The sequence below is a fragment of the Leptinotarsa decemlineata genome, unplaced genomic scaffold (assembly GCF_025532065.1).
Source record: "Leptinotarsa decemlineata unplaced genomic scaffold, Ldec_3_MD MMD2_tig00000882_RagTag_RagTag, whole genome shotgun sequence".
NCBI classification, from domain to species: Eukaryota; Metazoa; Arthropoda; class Insecta; order Coleoptera; family Chrysomelidae; genus Leptinotarsa; species Leptinotarsa decemlineata.
Window position 1 is genome coordinate 17,052,528 of NW_027412556.1, and position 20,020 is coordinate 17,072,547.

A 20,020-nucleotide genomic window follows, 5' to 3' on the forward strand; every position below is an offset into this window, starting at 1 on the left:
CGGGTAGAGGTTCCTGCTTTCGCGGATTTGTAGATTCAGGAGATGACACATCAGCTCGTTTCGTTGAAAACAATTTTGCAAAATGTAAAAGAAAATAACTTTTGTCTGATTTCTACTCACTTTTTTATTTGTTACGACCGGTTTCGGTTTGTTAAACCATTAACCATTATCAAAAGGGAAAATTTGTGAACGCAGATCACTCAAAAAATGAAGGCAAACCGCGGACACATGTTTCTGGCTACTGGCCTCATCAGCGCGGCGCAGCCAATTGCAAAGATGGACAACAACTGTTTACCAAAAATGAAAAACTCCACATATGCACGGTGTCACCAACAGGAGCTAACCGCACATTTGTAGGTAAGCAGCTATAGCTACCTGTGTGACTTCCGGGTCCAGGATATAAATACAGAGATACACTCACACTCAATAACATCTTTATCTCTGTATTCATATCCTGGACCCGGAAGTCACGCAGGTAGCTATAGCTGCCTACGTGGTAATGTTAGATGATGCCTGGGAATGCTAGGTCTTCTAATTGAAACCACATATGTGCGGTTAGGTTCTGTTGGTGACACCGTGCATATGTGAAGTTTTTCATTTTTGGTAACCAATTGTTGTCCATCTTTGCAATTGGCTGCACCGCGCTGATGAGGCCAATAGCCAGAAACACGTGTCCGCAGTTTGCCTTCATTTTTTGACTGTTCTGTCCACAAATTTTCCCTCTTGATTCAAATCATACACACTCAATAACATCTTTATGCAAAAAAGCTGCTGGAAAATAATTCCATGAAAATCAAAAGAAAAATAAATAAGTACCATTCTGATCATTCGCATATTGATTTCAATTTAAGAGCCATCGGTAAACAGCTGTTTCAGCCTATTGGGCATCATCAGTACCGAGCAGGTGGTCCTCGATGAAGACAAAATGTGAAAAACCAAGAAAAGTACTCAATAAAAATAAATGCGTAAACGCAAGCGAGACATAAGTGGAACCATCTATTGGTGTGACACCCAAGTTGACTTGGTCGACGGTGTCGGTATCCACAACACGTGAAGGCTCCTGGAATAAGCGAAAACGAGAAGGTTTCTCGCGGAACCTAAGGTTTTCCGCGATACTTCTCGCTCGTCTCACTAGTGACTTCTTAGCAGCCACTAGCATTCGTATCATATCAAGGCAGTGCTGTTTGGTGGTCAGCAGCACGCCTTGGCTTAACGTGTGATGGATACGTCGTAGATTGGCATCTATTCGCCGCACTGCGGGCGTGAAAGGCCTATTGGCCGCCCTGTAGTCCATCACACATTGGATACGAGACGCGTGTTGTCTCACCGACGGGATCTTAGCCTCCATCTTATGTACACGCCGTTCAATCTTCCGAAACGCAAGGCCGGGATTTCGTCCTTCCGATTTGAAAAGCGGATTATTATTATTATTATTATCATTATTATTATTATTATTATATTATTCAATGCTAGTAGCGCCATCTGTGTGTTAATCTACGAACTTTTCAGCTCATCTCTGGTACTCAACTCTGGAAACTGATGCCTATTGCTCACTTAGGTAGTATTTAAGTCCTAGAAAATTGTATTCATATTTGATATATACTCATGTTACTATAGGCGTTATCGTTTAGCGTTTAACATCAGCAACGATTGATGTAATACTGACGGCAAGTAAACCGTTTGTCTTTCTGGAATGTCCAACAGTGTGTTCCGTCTGATAATCACTTTTAAGCCATCAGCTGTACTCAGAAAAACAACTATTCTAGAATTTTCAGTCAGTTTGAAATCAACCACTGATGATACCAAACGCCTATGAAAAACGATTGGAACTTGAGTTTGAATATTTGTATATAATACAGTTGAACTATTCCACTTTAATCAGTAGTAATATGACCTAATTCTTTTTGGTGGTAATTAAAATTAGAGAGATATATAAAAATAGTTGTATTAAAATGATTGCGTTCATGTAGACGATTCCTTGAATAAAATACATTCGGTTCAAACACCCTGTATACAAACGACTTCTCTATTGAAAACCGTAAAATGCCTCTTGACTTATGATCTGAATATTATAGGAGAATCGGCATTATTTCTCAATACACCTTCGAAAGCAACTGTGAGAGCTGTCTCATACACTGAATTGAAGATTTTAGAAAAGAAAGATTTTCTGAATAATATGATGTATTTTCCCGAAATACTGAAGAATTTGAAGCTTGAAATAGAAAAACGCATGGCAGATGCTTTCAAAAATAAAACGGCAGTTAAGATATTTTCTCCGCCGAATTTGAAAAGATTGAAAGTGAAATTGCAAAAAAGTGTAGAGAAAGAAGTTGGAACTTCAGGAGTAGCTGAATATCCTAGTCTTTACAAGATCGATAAGACGACCTCCTTTGGAATAATCCCAAACAGATTGCCATTGGTGAGAAAAACTGGCTCACTGAATGCAGCTCACATTTTTATTTTCAGTTGAAATCTTGGAGCTTGATATACGCTATATCCCAAGCTATCTTTTGCCTTTTATATTCATTCAGCGTAGTTTTCAAGCGAACCGATATTCATCACTTCCAAGTTTATGGAATACTTATGGATGTATTGTGTATCATAGATATTGTTATCCAAACTACAACTTGCAGAGTTTTTCATGTAGGGTAATTATCAAAATGTTCAATATTGCTATTCTAATAACCTATTTTTTAGGAAAACATCATCATCAGTTTGAAAAAAACAATCGACCAACGGCTCGATAACTGGCGATACAATTTGGATATTTTCTCTGTATTTCCCATGGGTATGATACACTGTTAACAAATTATTAACAATTAATTTCCACTCCAAAAATTACAGAGCTCTGGAGCAATTTTTTTGAACATCCTGTAGTGAGAAGTAGAATGTACTACATATTTAAATTGAATCGTGTTTTGAGATTGCATAGAATCAACGAAATAATCCAGGATTTTGAATGTGAAATTCGTGGTAGATATTGCGTGAGTATTAGTAACTGTATAGGAAGAAAGTTCCTTTATACTAGTTTTTGGATGACTCTTGATTAAATTATTCTGTTTCCCATCCTTTGCTCTCACCTGTGTCGAATTAAATCGATTACTAGCTAGAGAACGCGGCTTCGCTAAGGGAGTTGGAATGAGATTGTGTGGAAGTTGGACCAAAATATTTTAAATTATGAGAGTTCGGCAAATCGATGGATCTTGCTATACAGTGTGTAAAAGCCAAATGGGATACATTCATTATTTCGGTTATGATACATATTTTAACAAAATCCCGAAACAATTTAAATTATAATTTGACATACTTCAACGGAAAAATGCTACCCCTACCTTCAACCCCCGTCGAATGACAGGTACAAACCCCAATTTTTCAAATGGGAAGTATAGGCTTGTGATATATCGTTTGAAAGCTCTCTTCATTCTTCATTCAAAAATGTTATCGCTTTCAAGTTTATTGCAACAATTAAGATAAAATGAATCAAAACCATGTGGTTACCGAAATTCGATAAAATACACTCAAAACTTATTGCAATATATTCAAAATTATTTCATGTTCTTTATAGATGGTATCCTTTAAAAAAAAATTAATAATTTCCGTGGCAACGTTAGTTTAAAACACCTTGTCAACTTGTTTTGTATGTTAAAACATTAATTGTCAGTATTTTAATTTAAGTTTAAAGTTCGTTAACTTCAAGTCTGACAAATGGTTAGAGTAACGGAACACAACAGAAAGTAGCTCGCCTATTCCATGAGAAATTTCCTAATTTACCGCCCATATCTCAAGGAACAATAAGAAAAATGAATAAGATTCGGATGAATTTGAATATCGAAACACAGATAGTATGTTTCAATGTATATAAGAATTTACATCTCAAGTTTGGTTCAGAGGGAAAAAAACTATTACAAGCAACATCAAATTTGACCAATTTCCTTTCTCAACCGTACGTAAATTAAGACCAATAGGTCTTTCAAAAGATCAAAAAAATTCGATGATATGTCTCGCACACTTTGTTTCATTTAAATTTAAATATAGGAAGCGCTTAATGAAATAACCTTTTATAATATCTGCCCCGAGTATATATTTTTATTTTCCAGATTGGATGGATTTTAAAAATTCTCGTGTATGGTCTCTTATTTTGTTACCTTGTCGCTTGCATTATCCATTTGTATTCCTGTCCTTATGAAATATGTGAAGATGACAGTTGGTACCAGGTAAGTCAAAATTAATTGCCTAAATAGTAAACGAAAGGAGAGTTGGGTAAACAATTTACGATATGGAATTTTTGAAAAATGCATTCATACGCAAGTACATGAAATCATTTGATAAAGCCATTGTATAGCGAAACACGTGTTGCCGTTTTGTAAACTGTCTAGTGAAGTGTCAGTTTTTATGTAAAAAAAAGTTCATTTAAATTGATCAATTTTCACTTAATACATAAAATCAGTTTGTATTTATGAAAACATATAAGTCATACAGGATACTGGGAAATAAATGTGTATTTTTTTTGTTTGTATATATAAAAACATATAAGTCGTTCATGATGCTGGTAAATAATAAACAAATAAGATACTTTTTTTAAATTATTATTATAAAATTCTTGTATATTATAGTATGGTCTATCACTTAAAACACCTTTCACAGCCTTCCTGAAGCATTGTAAAGACTTTATTTCTGTTACATTCTTTGGCAAGTGGTTGTTCATTTTACAACCATTATAGATAATGGAATCCTTTATGCCTGATGTCGTTGGTATTGGCAACGTAATGTTGTTGGATTGCCTTGTCACATAATGGGTTGGTGAGGATTGAAATTTGTTCAAATATTTCTAAATTAAACACACTTTTTCTATTATAAAGAGAAAAATGACTGTTAGAATTCCATGAATGGTAAAGAGTAATCTACAAGAGTCTGTACTTTTTGATTTGCACATATATTTTATGGCTCGTTTTTGCAAAATTGAAATATTTTGTAGTAGATAACTACTACATACGCCCCAAAATGGAATTCCATATCTCAGGTGAGATTCCACCTTAGCTGCTGTTAAACCGAGTTTATTTGCGACTACTCTGACTGCATAACAACCAGACGACACTTTATTACACAAACCTCAAATATGGTCTTCAAATTTTAGTTTTCTATCGATATGTTCTACTTTTGTTCTCAATGATGTCATTCCCAATGGGTATATTGTCAGATTTACATCTGAAAGTTCATCATATCGATGGATATGGTTTTAGTTAAATCATTTGCATTGTCCAATTGCCAAATGGAATTCTTACAACAAAGTGTTACACTTGACTAAGTTTCTTAGATAGTTTGTGGTATCTCCTAGATGCTTTTTAACATTTTATCGATGGTTTTTGATGCTTCCTAGATGTTTTTAACGTTTCTTAGATATTTACTGAAGTTTCATGGTTGTTTTTTTGTGCTTTTTGACGCTTCTTTAGCGCTTTCTGATGTTCACTAAGTATTAGAGTATTCATAGCACTTGTACCACATTTTTTTGCATAGTATCGTTATCTTTTTTCAATATTCAATTACGTTTATTTCGTCTTGTCCCTGAAGATCACTATCCGAATTGAAACCAATCTTATTTCAATTTACATTAAGTCATCTCTACCATTCATCTCAAATTATCCTGAAACCTGATCTATTTCCGTTAACCAGCTGTCGCACCCTTACGAACGACAACCCTCAAAGGACTAACGAGGTCTTACTTTTTAACGTATGATTCCTAATACGGTTCTCATACTTTTGATAAGTAAATTTTGTTTTCTCTATTTTCCACGTAGCTGTCACGTACTTGTCAAGCTGAAGCTCACGGGTGTATGATATACACCTACATAAGCTTGTCATCGAAATGAAGACATCTTCATATCTAAAAAGCAACAATATCTGTACATCTGTGATGATATCATTATGTTATGGTACGTAAAAACCTGTGGCGCACCAGAGTCGAATTCAGGACGGTCCTAGACAAGAAGCAAGCATGTGATTTTACCGATAAACGGTCTTTTTGTAGTCATATATACACACATCGGAAAAGTCTAGGGATATTTTTATAACATACTAAATATCATAAAAATACATGAGATCGTTTAATTTCGATTAAATTGGTACACTCGACCACCCTGTAGATTTCTATGGGTTGAGCAAGGCCTGCAAAAACGGTAACTAATCTTTTATCAAGTTTTTTACAAACTGTAGGTTTTCGGCTAAAATGAATAATCTGAAAGTGTCGAGTTTGTACATTCTATGCAGTTCTTGCTCAGCAATTAAACTGGAAATATTGTGCTTTAACATGGAACGCCATCACTTACCATTGGCTGAGATGAATAAAGCTGTAGGGCTTCTTCAAGGTGACATGCGATAAAATGATGTAGCTCTTCGTTTGGGGGTCTCCCAAAGTGTTATCAGTCGATTGTGGCGGCGTTTCCGTGAAACTGGCAGTCCAGCCGAACAACATCCAGGGCGAGGACGCGCTACAACTGCAGTTCAAGACCGATTTTTGGTCTTAACCGCAAGAAGACAACCGACAATCACAGCACCTGAGTTGGTTAACGTGTTGCAGTAGACGCACCAGGTAACGATTGGTCGTGATACTGTCAGAAATCGACTGCATGAAGCAGATCTCCACAACAGAAGGCCGCTTAGATGTCCACATTTGTCGAGAGGCAATCGCGGTAGAAGATTAGAGTGGTGTCAAGAACATCAAAACTGGGATGCAAATGATTGGGCCACAGTTTTGTTCACAGACGAATTCAAATTTGGATTTCATCCAGATTATCGTCGAGTAAGACTGTGGAGACGACCTGGAAATAATGAACGTTTGAGACACGTCCAGGAAGTTCACACATACAGAGGTGGTACAGTAATGCTATGGGGCGGAATCATGATCGGCGGCAGAACCGATCTCGTTTTTCCAAATCGCTCCCTCACAGCTCGACAGTACCTCGACACCATTCTTCTACCTATCATCCGTCCGTTTGCTGGTGCTGTTGGTGAAAACTTCGACCTAATGCACGATAATGCTCGTCCACATGTCGCGCGTCTAGTGACTGACTGGCTCACCAACGAAGGAGTTGATGTATTGCCATGGCCAGCACAATCACCGGACCTGAATCCCATCGAGCATGTGTGGGACATGCTTCAACGAAGAATTACTCCGCATACGGGGAACATTCACACAACGTTTCAATTGAGAGAGCTTTTAATCGCTGAATGGGCAAATGTACCTCAACAAGACATTGACAATCTCATTTTGTCGATGCACGATAGATGTAGGGCCGTAATAAACCAGCGTGGAGGCCATACTTTGTACTGATTCCAATTTTTTTTGTATTATGATTTTTTTTCGGGGTGCCAAAGAAGAGCCATATTTTTTGTTTTAGTTTTGCTTATATGCGCACTCAGTATTTTTGACCATTTAATAAATTTTGTTGTAAGTTACATTCGTTTAATAATCACCCGTCAACTTTTTTTTCCTAAAGCGATCTAAAAAAAAATTATTGCCATTTTTAAAAATATCCCTAGACTTTTCCGATGTGTGTATGTTATACACTCCTCATTATTGTTCTCCCATGCAGAAGACTAGTATAGATTCAAACCATACTGGTTTGACAGTATTTCTTTGACTTTCACATCGATGACTATTCTCTGTTACTTTAATTGATGTTCCCGGTCAATATGTTCCGTCTTCTAGAGCCTTCCGGCAGAAAAAAATATTCTTCGCAAAATTAAACAGAAAGCACAACCCCAAAAACTTTGGAATCTTCGACAAAATGTTACCAAATCGCGTATACCTGATTTTGAAAGGTAACTAAGAAGTTGGCACTCAGAAAAATTTGACGTGTTTTATGCCTTAGAGACGTATCCTCGGCGAATATACTTTAACCCATTAACGCCTAGCGTTACGGGTTAGTCTATATACAATGGTTTAAGCTTCCTGTAAAGGGCTGCGGCTCTTTTTTTTTGGCCGGTTGGAGAGATGGCGCTGTCAGTCTCTCAAAAATAGTTCAACGTGTTGATTAGTTCATAACAGGTATAGACGACATTTCTGCTCCAGGCACGTGTATTTAGGTGTTTTGCTATTGCGTAATAGTATATTATTCAACGATCATGTAATGATGGTTATTAAGACACGAGCATTAACCGGTATACGAAACGAGCCGAAGGCGAGTTTTGTATGGTATATGCGAGTGTATTAATAACCATTACATGAGAGTTGCATACGCTATTTTTTCTAAACCCGATAAATAATGAAAAACTATAAATATTATATTTGTATTGAACACATTTACAGTAATTAACTCATATTTTTTAAAAAACACAAACTTAATGGTATTATCATGGATATATGAAAACTATAAAGATTCTAATTATATTTATATTGAATATAACAACTGTAATTAATCTGATCTTTTAAAAATATTGGAGTCGATGGTATTTCTTCTATATCGCTGTTTTCAGACATTTTGATAATATAGGTAGGTAATATGAAAACTGATTTTGACAAATAAAGCAATTAGTTACTTAGGTTAGAATCTAGGACAAAGAAAGGAACAGGATTCTTGATTGAAAAATGATGGGTTTCTATTGGTTGATAATCTGTATCGTTATGAAAAATCTGTATCATAATGGATATCATTATGAAACGGATTATTGTCATATAAGTGTATTGTTAGAGTACGGGTGTAGAAAAAAGTGCTTTGAAGCCAAACTTTGTGTAAGTATCTAGTTCGAGTTTTTTTATAAAACCGTTTCTTACTTTATTAGCTAATGAGAAGAAATATCAAATATTGTATTAGTTATTTTTCCATCAAAATTTGAGTTATGTTATATTAGCTATAGATGTATATATCAGCCTGTTACCGTATGGTAACGCTAGGCAATTACACTAGTGATTTTTTTTCAAATTGTTTTTTTTTTCCTTATAGAAATGGTTTCTGACTTCAAGATGCTCTAGAGATAGCCTATAGTGATAATATAGACGAAATATTTATTGAACCACCCGATCCGGACGTTTTAACAAACGTAGACTTGGGGGATGAAGACGGTAGTAGATTTATTGACAATTTATCTGGCAAACAACTTAGAGATCAAGCCGAAATAAAACTCCTGGACAACACCAGAGTTGGTGGGTGCAGTTCTGATGATGTGTCGCGAAGTCTTGGATCACTTCATGCTTCATCAAAACACAGGTCTCCTTCGTCATCACAAAACAAAGTACCTCCAATAAAACAAATACTATTGATGTAGAGGACTTTGACTGGGTCCAAGGCGATTTGCAATCAAATCACCAAATTTTTTCAACATGTGACTTCAAGCCATATCAACATTTAAGTCCTGTGGAATTATTAGAATTGTTTATCGATGACGACATCATACAAATGACGAACGAGAAAACGTCTAGGTATGCCTCATTCAAAAAACTGTCCCGACCCTAAAGTATCTGTAGAAGAAATGCAAGGCTACATTGGCATACTTATTATTAGTGGGTAAAATGATTTACCAGGAAAAGGGTTTTACTGGGACTCGAATAACATGAGAAATAAACTGTCAGAGCTGTCTCATAAAGTGTGCGAAATGTGTCCACTAATGGACAAGATTAAGGAAATATTTTTAGCTTATTTTGAGCCTGAAGAACAATTATGTTATGACGAATCTATGATTCGATATTTTTTAAAATACAGCTGCAAGCAGTTTATCCGAGGTAAACCAGTTCGTTTCGGCTATAAAATGTGTTGTATGAATACGGCTTCTCGTTACCTCATCAACTTTGAAATGTATCAGGGAAATAACCCCCGCCGCTCCACTGAATATGAATTATTATTCGGTAAAGCACCATCGCCCATGGTGAAAATGCTAGACGAAATAGAAAGTAAAAGGTTTTCAACCATATAAACTCTATTTCGACAACTTATTTACAGGCGTAAAGCTCCTTAAATATTTACGAGATAAAGGGTATCAAGGTACTGGAACTGTGCGTGAAAATAAGTTGCCTAAGGGATGCTCTCATACAGGAAAGAAGACCTTTGAGAAAAAACCGAGAGGTACTATCGAATCTATTCTTGATACGGGAAATGGGATTTCATATCTTCGCTGGGCTGATAATGGAGCAGTCACTCTGGGATCAACATGTTTTGGCGTACAACCAATGGGATCTGTGCGCCGATATTCAAGTGCCGAGATTGTGATTGGAACTTATAATACTTATATGGGTGGCGTTGACCTTATGGATGAGAATATATCAAGATACCGCATTGGTATGAGGGGTAAAAAGTGGTGGTGGAGCAGAAAGTGGTGTGCAGAATGTTTACCAACTCCACAAGAGATCTGGAGAAACTTTTTCGCAACTGGAGTTTAGAAGGGGAATTGCGACATTTTATTTGAACTCTTTCGGAGTTCCACCAAAAGGTCCTGGTAAAGTTTCCACATGTTGAAGCTCAGTTTCCTTGAACAGGGTATCTGATGATATGCGTTATGATAAAAGGGATCATTTGGTTATTTGAGTTCCCCAAAACAATTGGCGACGTTGTGCCGGAGAGGGCTCTTCCGCAGTGGGTAGAACAATGTGCAAAAATGCGAAGTGGGTGTTTGTATTGATTGTTTCTCTACAGTGTGTCCGTAAAGTATGGAACAAATTCATTTTTAGCTAAACAGGTCATTTTAAGAAATAATCCTGAAACACGTCGATTTTTGATGTTAATTTACCGTATTTTAAAATAATAATCTAATATACAGGGTGAATTACGTTCGAGTAATGACGTCACCGTCATTTTTTTTAAATGGAACACCCCCATTTTGTCTCAATTTTCGGATTACTCTAGCTGAGCTGATTCCATAAAATGTATCACATGTTGATTCCAATTGGTATAGGGTGGACAAAAATACAGTAGTTGTGTGTGTGCTAATAAAGTAACGCGTAACATTCTTTATTAGGTAAATTAACAATATTATCAAAAATACTTATTGTCTAGCGGACAGAATATGCTGGAATACATGACTTTATATTAAATGTTCGAACTGCAGCCCTTGCTGTATTTGACAGTAACCCAAACGGTGTACAAATTCTTGTTGAACCTTGTGTATGGTTTCTTGCGTAATATTGTTTATTTCTGTTCGAATTTTCACTTGTACATCTTCAATATTTGCTGGTTTCGTTTTATAAATAACATTCTTCAGATAACATTATAAATAACATAACATTATAAATAACATTCTTCAGATGGCCCCACAGAAAATAATCCAAAAGATTTAAATCTGGTGACCTCGCTGGCCATTCAGTGGGTCCACGTCTACCAATCCACCTGTTCGGAAAAATTTCATCTACGTACCTTCTAATATCTACAGCATAATGTGGAGGTGCACCATCCTGTTGAAACCATAAACTTTCATCAAAACCTCCAGGATTACGTCTGCTGGGAAATAAATTACGTAAAGTAGGTACGAGATACCCCCTTAAAAACTCAAGGTACTTTGCCCCGTTTAAATTACCTTCGATAAAGTAGGGTCCAATGATTCGATTTCGTACAATTCCAGCCCATACATTTACCTTTTGAGGGTATTGTGTATGATGCTCACGCATCCAGTGGGGTTTTTCTTTTGCCCAGTATCTACAATTCTGACGGTTAACATCACCATTTAACGTGAAAGTGGACTAATCAGAAAAAATAATGTTTTGTATCAAGAGAGGGTCTCGGTGACATTTATCCATTATTTCTTCCCAAAATTGGAGTAGTCTATCGGGATCATCTTCGTTTAATTCTTGCACAAGTTTGATTTTATAAGGATGCCATTTTTCAAGCTTCAATAGTTTGGATACCGTTGTTTTGCCAACACCGATTTCGCGACTAACTTCACGAACAGAAGTGTGCGCATCTTCTTCAAAACTCAGTAAAACATCTAATGCTGTATCAGCATTTGCAGGGGGACGACCTGATTTGTGTACATTTGCAACCGTACCACTTTCTCGAAATTTCGTTTCCAGCTTACTGACTGTTGAACGCGTTATAGGTCTTTCTGGATATTTATCATTAAACAAATTGCACACTTCCATCTGAGTTCACGATCTGTCTCCATACCCAATCATTATAAGTATTTCAATTCTTTGTTTTACACTTAACTCCATTTCTACTTCCAATTAAATCTAAGCAATCATTCAAATATTCACGAATACCAAAAATATTGTAGTACTAAACTGTCACTGAACATCAATAAATTACTAAACAAATAATGATATTTCACATAAAACTAGACGACTATGTTTTTTATAAATGTAGATAAGAAATAATTTCTTTCATATTCTGTCTGCTAGACCACAAGTACTAAACATGTTTGGAAACAGCTCATTTTTATTACTCTAAACATGTAGCAAACTACGGGGTGTTACATTTAAACCAATTGCCGCTAGACAATAAATATTTTTGATAATTTTGTTAATTTACCTAATAAAGAATGTTACGCGTTACTTTATTAGCACACACACAACTACTGTATTTTTGTCCACCCTGTACCAATTGGAATCAACATGTGATACATTTTTGGAATCAGCTCAGCTAGAGTAATCCGAAAATTGAGACAAAATGGGGTGTTCCATTTAAAAAAAATTACGGTGACGTCATTACTCGAACGTAATTCACCCTGTATATTAGTTTATTATTTTAAAATACGGTAAATTAACATCAAAATCGACGTGTTTCAGGATTATTTTTTAAATGACCTGTTTAGCTAAAAATGAATTTGTTCCATACTTTACGGACACAGTGTATATTTCATAAGAAGTAGATGTTAGGCTAAAATAACAATTTTTGTTTTTTACCTAAAATAAATGACACCTAATAATTGTTTGTATTTTTTCATGAAGTGTTATAAATAGGTAGTTAAACCGCCTAGTGCTGTTAATTCTTTAGATTAAGATTAGATTAATATGGGGCTTCTGTGCTGAACAGCCACTACACTGTTACTCCTTACATTGCATCCTAAAAACCTAAAAAATAATTATTTAATACTTTTCTACCAAAAAAAATTTACCCCGGCGTTATTGGGTTAATGGAAAATATATATGAGGTCTGTTCGAAAAATAAGGGGGATGTTAAAATTTTACGAGCTACATACATTCGTTTGGCAATTTTTCCATTTTTTTATGTTGGTACACTCGTCTTGAACATATGTTCACAGTTTGAACTGTTTAAAATTTTTAGTTTGTTAGTGAGAGGCATATAAAAGTTAGAAGTGTTTTGCGTGTCCGTCAATTTTTTGCTATCGAAAACATGACTGAGAGAATTCGCATCAAATTTGATGTAAAAAATTGCTCAAAAAGATTTGAAATGTTGACATTGGTATACGATGATTGTACTCTTCTGAGGATGTTGGCATATCAGTTAGCTCATGCCATGCAATTTTTTTGGATGTTTTGGCAATGAAACGTGTGGCAGCGAAGTTCGTTAAAAATTGCTGAATTTTAATAAAAAAAAACATCGCATGTGCATTCCTCAGGAATTGTTGAATGACGTCAACGGCGATCCACATTTGCTTGAGAAGGTCATAACTAGTGACAACTCATGGGTATATGGTTATGACATCGAAACAAAGTCCAATCATCCAATGGAACAGCCCAGGGGAGCCAAGGCTAAAAAAGTACGCCATGTTCGATCAAATGTCAAGGTTGGTTTTTGTAAATGATCTTCCGAAATTTTATTCAGAAGCTTCCATTACTGTTATTTTTGCGGGAACTATGTCCGAAGTAATTGTCAAAGCTAATGAAGTTACTGATCAAATTTCTGAGTGGTGTTCTATAAATGGCTTCCTGCTAAATTCTGCTAAATCTCAAATGCTCAACTTTCTTACTAAAAATACAACAATTGATAGAAGCTATTTGATTAGATTAAATATGAAACTTTACATCAAGTTAATTGTACTGAATTCTGAGGCGTGAATATTGATAATAAACTTACCTGGAAGTTCCATGTTGATAGTGTCAAACTGAAGCTCAGTAATATTTACTTCGTCGATCACAACAAACAGTCTCTCTTGATGTTCTTAAGCTTTTATACCACAGTTCAATTCCGTCAGTAATTTCCTATGGTCTTGAACAGTGGGGCTTATCAGCTAAAGCTGATGAAGTTTTTGTTATTCAGAAACAGGTAATCAGAATTCTGGCTGATGCATCTTCAAGTGAACACTGCAGGTCATTATTCATTCGTTAAAGTTTATTAACAATGCCTAGTTTGTATATCTACCAAATATATATATATATATATATATATATATATATATATATATATATATATATATATATATATATATAGACACACAGATAGATATTTTATCGAGTGTGTATGATACAAATATATATATATATATATATATATATATATATATATATATATATATATATATATATATATATATATATATATATACACAGATAGATATTTTATCGAGTGTGTATGATACAAATATATATATATATATATATATATATATATATATATATATATATATATATATATATATAGATTATTTTCGAGTTGAGTAATTCAGTCAATCTCTGCGTGCTATGGAAACACTATTTTTTGCTATTCAAGCTTTCGGAATTTTTTTTCTTTTATCAAGAATATTTACAAAATAAAAATCATACAAACAATATATAGTAATAGATAATAGATATGTTACAAAAGACTCACCAAAGTTAGTTTAAAATATAAAAAAGGCATATAAATCCAAACATAAAAATGAAAAGTCAAATGCAAAATTTGACGTTGAAAATTTTGTTACAGCACCACAGAAAATGCGATTATTATGGTATTTGTAAATACAGTGAGATTTAAATGTAAGTGTAAGTGAAAAAATTATTAGTGATGTGATATTGAAATTATTTGTTCAATTTTATTGATCAAAAGTTAAAATATAACTGTAAATTTGACCTAAATTTTGTATTTCTGATTTTTTGTTTAAATTATTATTATTTTCACTTATGTGAACCATTTCTAAAAAAAGCCTTTTGACTTTATTAGTTTCAACTGTTGAAATTTTAGTATTTTTATAATCCATAACATGATCTGAAGAGATAACATGTTCAGCTAGTCCACAAGAACGTTTGTTAAGTCTGCAGTCACTTTTATGTGACATGATTCTTCCAGATAGATTACGACTGGTCTCACCAATGTAAATTGAATTACAAAAAGAACATGGAGTACTATATATAACATTACATTTTTCTTTGTTGCTGAGAGGGGTTTTGATTCTAGATTATAGGGATGAAATTGTCTTATTTATAAATCTTGGTAGAAATTCTAGTACTTTTTATGTTTTGAAATATATTAAGTAACCTAGGGATTAAATTTGGAATATATCTTATAGAATAATTATATATAATTTGATTATTCTCATTAGAAGAGGAAGAATTATCTGTTTCGGAAATTTCATACCTAATACTATGTGAAGTTAGAGTAGATAAATTTGGATGACTTGAATTGAAATTGAATTTGGGTAAGTTGAATAAATATTTATTCAGAAGCTTAGGAGGATATGAATTTTCCATTAGAATACTTTTTAAAAATTTTGAATCATTTTTAACAAAATCCGGATGGGACAATCTAGTGACTCTTTCTTCAAGAGATAAAATTAAGTTGGTTTTTATCCTTGAAGGATGCTGTGAAAAATAACTAATGAACCTATTGCTACATATAAATTTTCTGTGCCACGTAATCTTAAGAACGTTTCCTTCAAACCTGATGACTTTCATGTCAAGGAAAGTTAAAGAATCATCTTCTTTTCCACAAGTAAATTGAAGATGTGGATTGAAAGAGTTGAAGAAGTCAAGAGTGTTTTCGATTAGATCTGAAGGGAGTGTTAAGAATATATCATCAACATATCGTTTCAGGAGAGGGAATATTATATTCTAGTTTATTTAAATTTTTAGTCAGAAGGTCATCTAGTACAAAATTGCAAAGAATTGGAAATAAAGTAGAATCTATAGCTGAACCAAAAATTTGCTTATAATATTGATTGTTAAATTCAAATGCATTTGTTTCAAAAACAAATTTTAATAATCGGGTAACTATGCATATATGTATAGAGTGTGACCCATTTTTAATGGAAACACCCCCCTAAAATTTGAAGTTGGAAACCGATTTTATTAATTTTTTTTTGAAATGACAAGTACTGAAAGGGACAAAATTTGAAATGTTTATTAAAGTTTCAGGGCATACTACGAAATTTTTTCTTAGTCGAAAATCGGGATTTTTTATTAGCGATTTTTTTATTGAAAAAATCATTACGCCACTGGATTCAGAGTGCCTCTAAACAGGTGTTACCAAAATTTCATGAAAACATATTCATTATTAACAAAGTTATGACAACTCAAAAATTCGAAAACTCACACAGCTAACAGTCACAAAAACACCCTATATCAACAGATATAGCCATGAGAATATTTTTTTATGATTTCAACAATAAAGTGCCGCCAGATGAAAAAAAAACAAATAGCGTAAATATGTTTAATGAAAATAACGGAATTACATTCAAGTTTTCACGCAAATTAACTAAAACTAATTTAAATTAACAATTTAAATCTTAGTTGCCATGGAAATGATATTACAGTTTGACACTTGTGAAAGATTTAAGTGTACTATTGTCAACAATATTCACCTTACAGTTCTTCGAATTATTTTGTGTCATGGCTGCAAGATTGGGCGTAAGAGAGAAAATTGAAATTGTACGCCTTTCGGGAGATGACGTTAGAAGTGCTAGAGAGATTTGTAGAGTATTTAATGAGGGACATCCAGATCGTCCTCTTATTAGCTGCGGCACGGTAAATAAAATAAATAACATATTCAATGAAACTGGTGCAGTATCAAAAATGAAGTTAAAAAGTAATCCTGTACAAAGACGAAACAGAAATGACAGGAATGATCAAATAATTTAGATTATTTCGGAAATAATCCTAATGCCAGTATAAGGATTGCCACTTTAGATTTGAATATTCCACGAGAAACTATTCGGAGATGTCTCAAGGCGAAGAATATTAAACCTTTCAAGCCAAAATTTTTACACACACTTCAAGAAGGCGACGAATCAAGACGCCTGGAATATTGTTTATGGGCCCAAGGGGAATATTTAAACAATTGAAATTTCCTAAAAACATATTTTATAATAACGAAAATCCACTTTCACTACAAAGGGAGTAGTGTCATCACAGAATTGTCGCTATTGGACAGCGGATAATCCTAACTGGGCAATAAACTGTAAAAGCCAGTATTCCCAAAAAATCAACGTTTGGTGTGGGATATTGAACGAACGAATTATTGGTCCTTTCCCGTGGGTTGGGCTACCTATCGGGCGCGTCCCCAGGTGGCGGATAGGGGAACGGCCAGGGGACTGGAGGCCCTATCCGGGAAGCCAATGTGGCCTAACGGACGGGGTTGACGGACTCCTGGTCAGTGGCAGAAATAAGTAGGGTGAGGGGAACTGAAACCCCCCAAAAGCCCTGCAAAACATGCCACCGCGGACCAGCCTACCCAAGCTAAGATGTAAGGAATCGTGTCGACAGCTGAATGGCCGCAGGGTTATATGCGGTTACGAACGATCCCCTTGAGGAACCGGGCGAAACCTCATTGTAACTAGCCTTCCTCTGGTAATGCGGGGCTCTGCTAGAGGTGACCAACCCTTCCCTTGCTACTCGTGGGAACATACATGGACACTAAAGAAAAAAACAAAAAACCAACCAATCCCGAGGCTGGACAGCAATGCTCACCTCAATTTAGGACGGGGGCTGGGGATGAACAGAAATGCTCACCCCAAGCTACCGCTCAGAAAGAGGCTGGACATAGCAGACCACCTCGCGATGCAATGCAAAGGCCAAGGCGTAAGCGAATCAGCGGCGCCGAGGCCAAGAGGAGGAAGAGAGCGAAAGAGGCAGAAGTGGCAGCAACTATGAGTGCACCCTCCACCTCCTCCACTCCATCCTCAACAACAAGGGCACCTCTTGCGGAGGGCGCCAAGAGCTCCGCCTTGAAAAAAGGCAAGGAACCGGCTGCCACCGCAGGAAAGCGCCCTCACGCGAGTACCTCCACGGAGGGAACCCCAAGAAGGTTGAAGAAGCTGCGCAACGACAGAAATGTCGCTGCACCTTCCAAAACTTTCGTGGAGGCCGCCTTGAGACACCTCAAGGTAGCCATCATAGATGAGACTAACCTGTACGGTAAGGTTACCGCAGAACGAGAGAGTCTCATCAAAAAACAACTGTTGGAGGAGCTGGACAAGATCATCTTCTCCGCCTCCAGCAACAACAGAAAACCGCCCACGTTCAAGTCGTGGACATACTCCGGTGAAATCATCAGAGTGGTCTGCGATGACGACGTGACGTTAGAGTGGCTGAAGAAAGCCACAATGAATATCAAGCCATGGGAGGAGGCATCACTTGCGGTCGTCAGTGTGGATAAGCTCCCGAAGCTTACCAAAGCCTCACTCTGGATCCCGGAGGACGTCCACAAGACGACATCCGGTGAAAAGGAGAGGGTGCTGGGTCGGCTAAAGGCGCAGAATCCTGACCTGAAGGTAGCAAGATGGTGCACCTTCCATCATGAGGTTAAGATGAACCCACAAGGACACCTCTTCGTCTTCGGGATCGGAGAAGATGATATGGCTGTCCTGAAGAAGAAGTCGATGAGGTTAAGCTACGCGTTTACCTCACTGACTATTAGGGCAACAGTAAAAGAAACAGAGGGTACCTCGGAAGACCCTAGGTCTTTGGGAGTTGAACCACCTAAAGTGGATATTGACCCCAAGGCCACCATGGGTCCCGAAAAGGAAATCGAAGCATCTGAACAGATGACATTCGATGACCTGACGGAGGAGGCACCCAAAAACAGCGAGGCCACCTCCCCCTTAGCAGGGGAGCAGATGGACCTCTAAAGGTAACTTTGTATCCAACAACTGTCTCATGGGCAAGGACGTTGGAAAAAAAGTAAAAATAATACAATGCAACCTCCAACACAAAAAGGCGGCAACGGCAACACTATGTCGCCACCTTGATGTATTGGAGGAGGCAATAGCTTTGATCCAGGAGCCCTGGATAATAAAGACCAAAATTACTGCTTTCAGTAGTTTAACTGGTCAAATTTTCAGCTTACCAAGCAACCAGCAACCTAGGACGGCTGTCTACGTTCCTAGGAAATACAGAGCGTTTCCGATGGCACAATTCAGCACCTCAGATCTCACTGCGGTCAAAGTTGAATGTCCAGTTGGGAAAGGCAAATATATGGCGTTGATAATCGCATCGGTGTACCTCCCTTCAGATGCAGCCACCCTACCACCGACCAGAGAAATGGAAGTACTAGTGGACCACTGCCTCAACCAGAGAGTGGAGCTCATATTGGGTTGCGACTCAAACTCTCACCACGTGAGCTGGGGCAGCAAGGATATCAACGCCCGAGGTAAGTCACTATACGAATATATAATACAGAAAGATCTAACAATCTTGAACAGAGGCACGGAGCCAACATTTATTAATGCCCTTAGCCAAACGTTAATAGATATCACGCTCACGACAGCCGAAATATCAAACAAAATCCAAGACTGGCAAGTCTCGGACCATATCTCTATGTCAGACCACCGCTGGCTGACCTATACGATAAGCCAGGATCTCAGGACTACTGTAAAATCCCGTGACCCGAAGAGGACGGATGTAGCTCTCTACAATCGACTCTTAAGAGGAGCTCTGCGGGAAACAGAGGTCCTGACTCCTGGCAACAATGAAGAACTGGAAAGGTACACAGTATCTATCCACAACAAAATAGACACTGCCTATAAGGAATCCTGTCCAATGAGGATGGTTCAAACGCATGGCACAACCAACACATGGTGGTGCCCTGAATTGGAACACCTCAGGAGGACATCGAGAACGACCTTTAACAAGGCAAAACGTACAAGACTCGAAGAGGACTGGGTTATATATCAAGCCAACCTCAGAGAGTTTAAAAAAGTCTGTAGGCGAAAACAAAGAGAAGCCTGG

General features: G+C 36.5%; 1 protein-coding gene across 1 annotated transcript in view; it reads left to right on the forward strand.

Moving 5' to 3' along the window:
• LOC111512514 (uncharacterized) overlaps positions 1–20,020 on the forward strand; it is a 70,844-nt gene that overhangs the window by 19,523 nt on the left and 31,301 nt on the right. Inside the window, exons 5-9 of the mRNA XM_074175155.1 lie at positions 2,076–2,419; positions 2,467–2,643; positions 2,698–2,788; positions 2,845–2,984; positions 4,098–4,214. Of these exons, the coding sequence (XP_074031256.1) occupies positions 2,076–2,419; positions 2,467–2,643; positions 2,698–2,788; positions 2,845–2,984; positions 4,098–4,214 (869 nt within the window). The remainder of the gene's footprint in view (positions 1–2,075; positions 2,420–2,466; positions 2,644–2,697; positions 2,789–2,844; positions 2,985–4,097; positions 4,215–20,020) is intronic.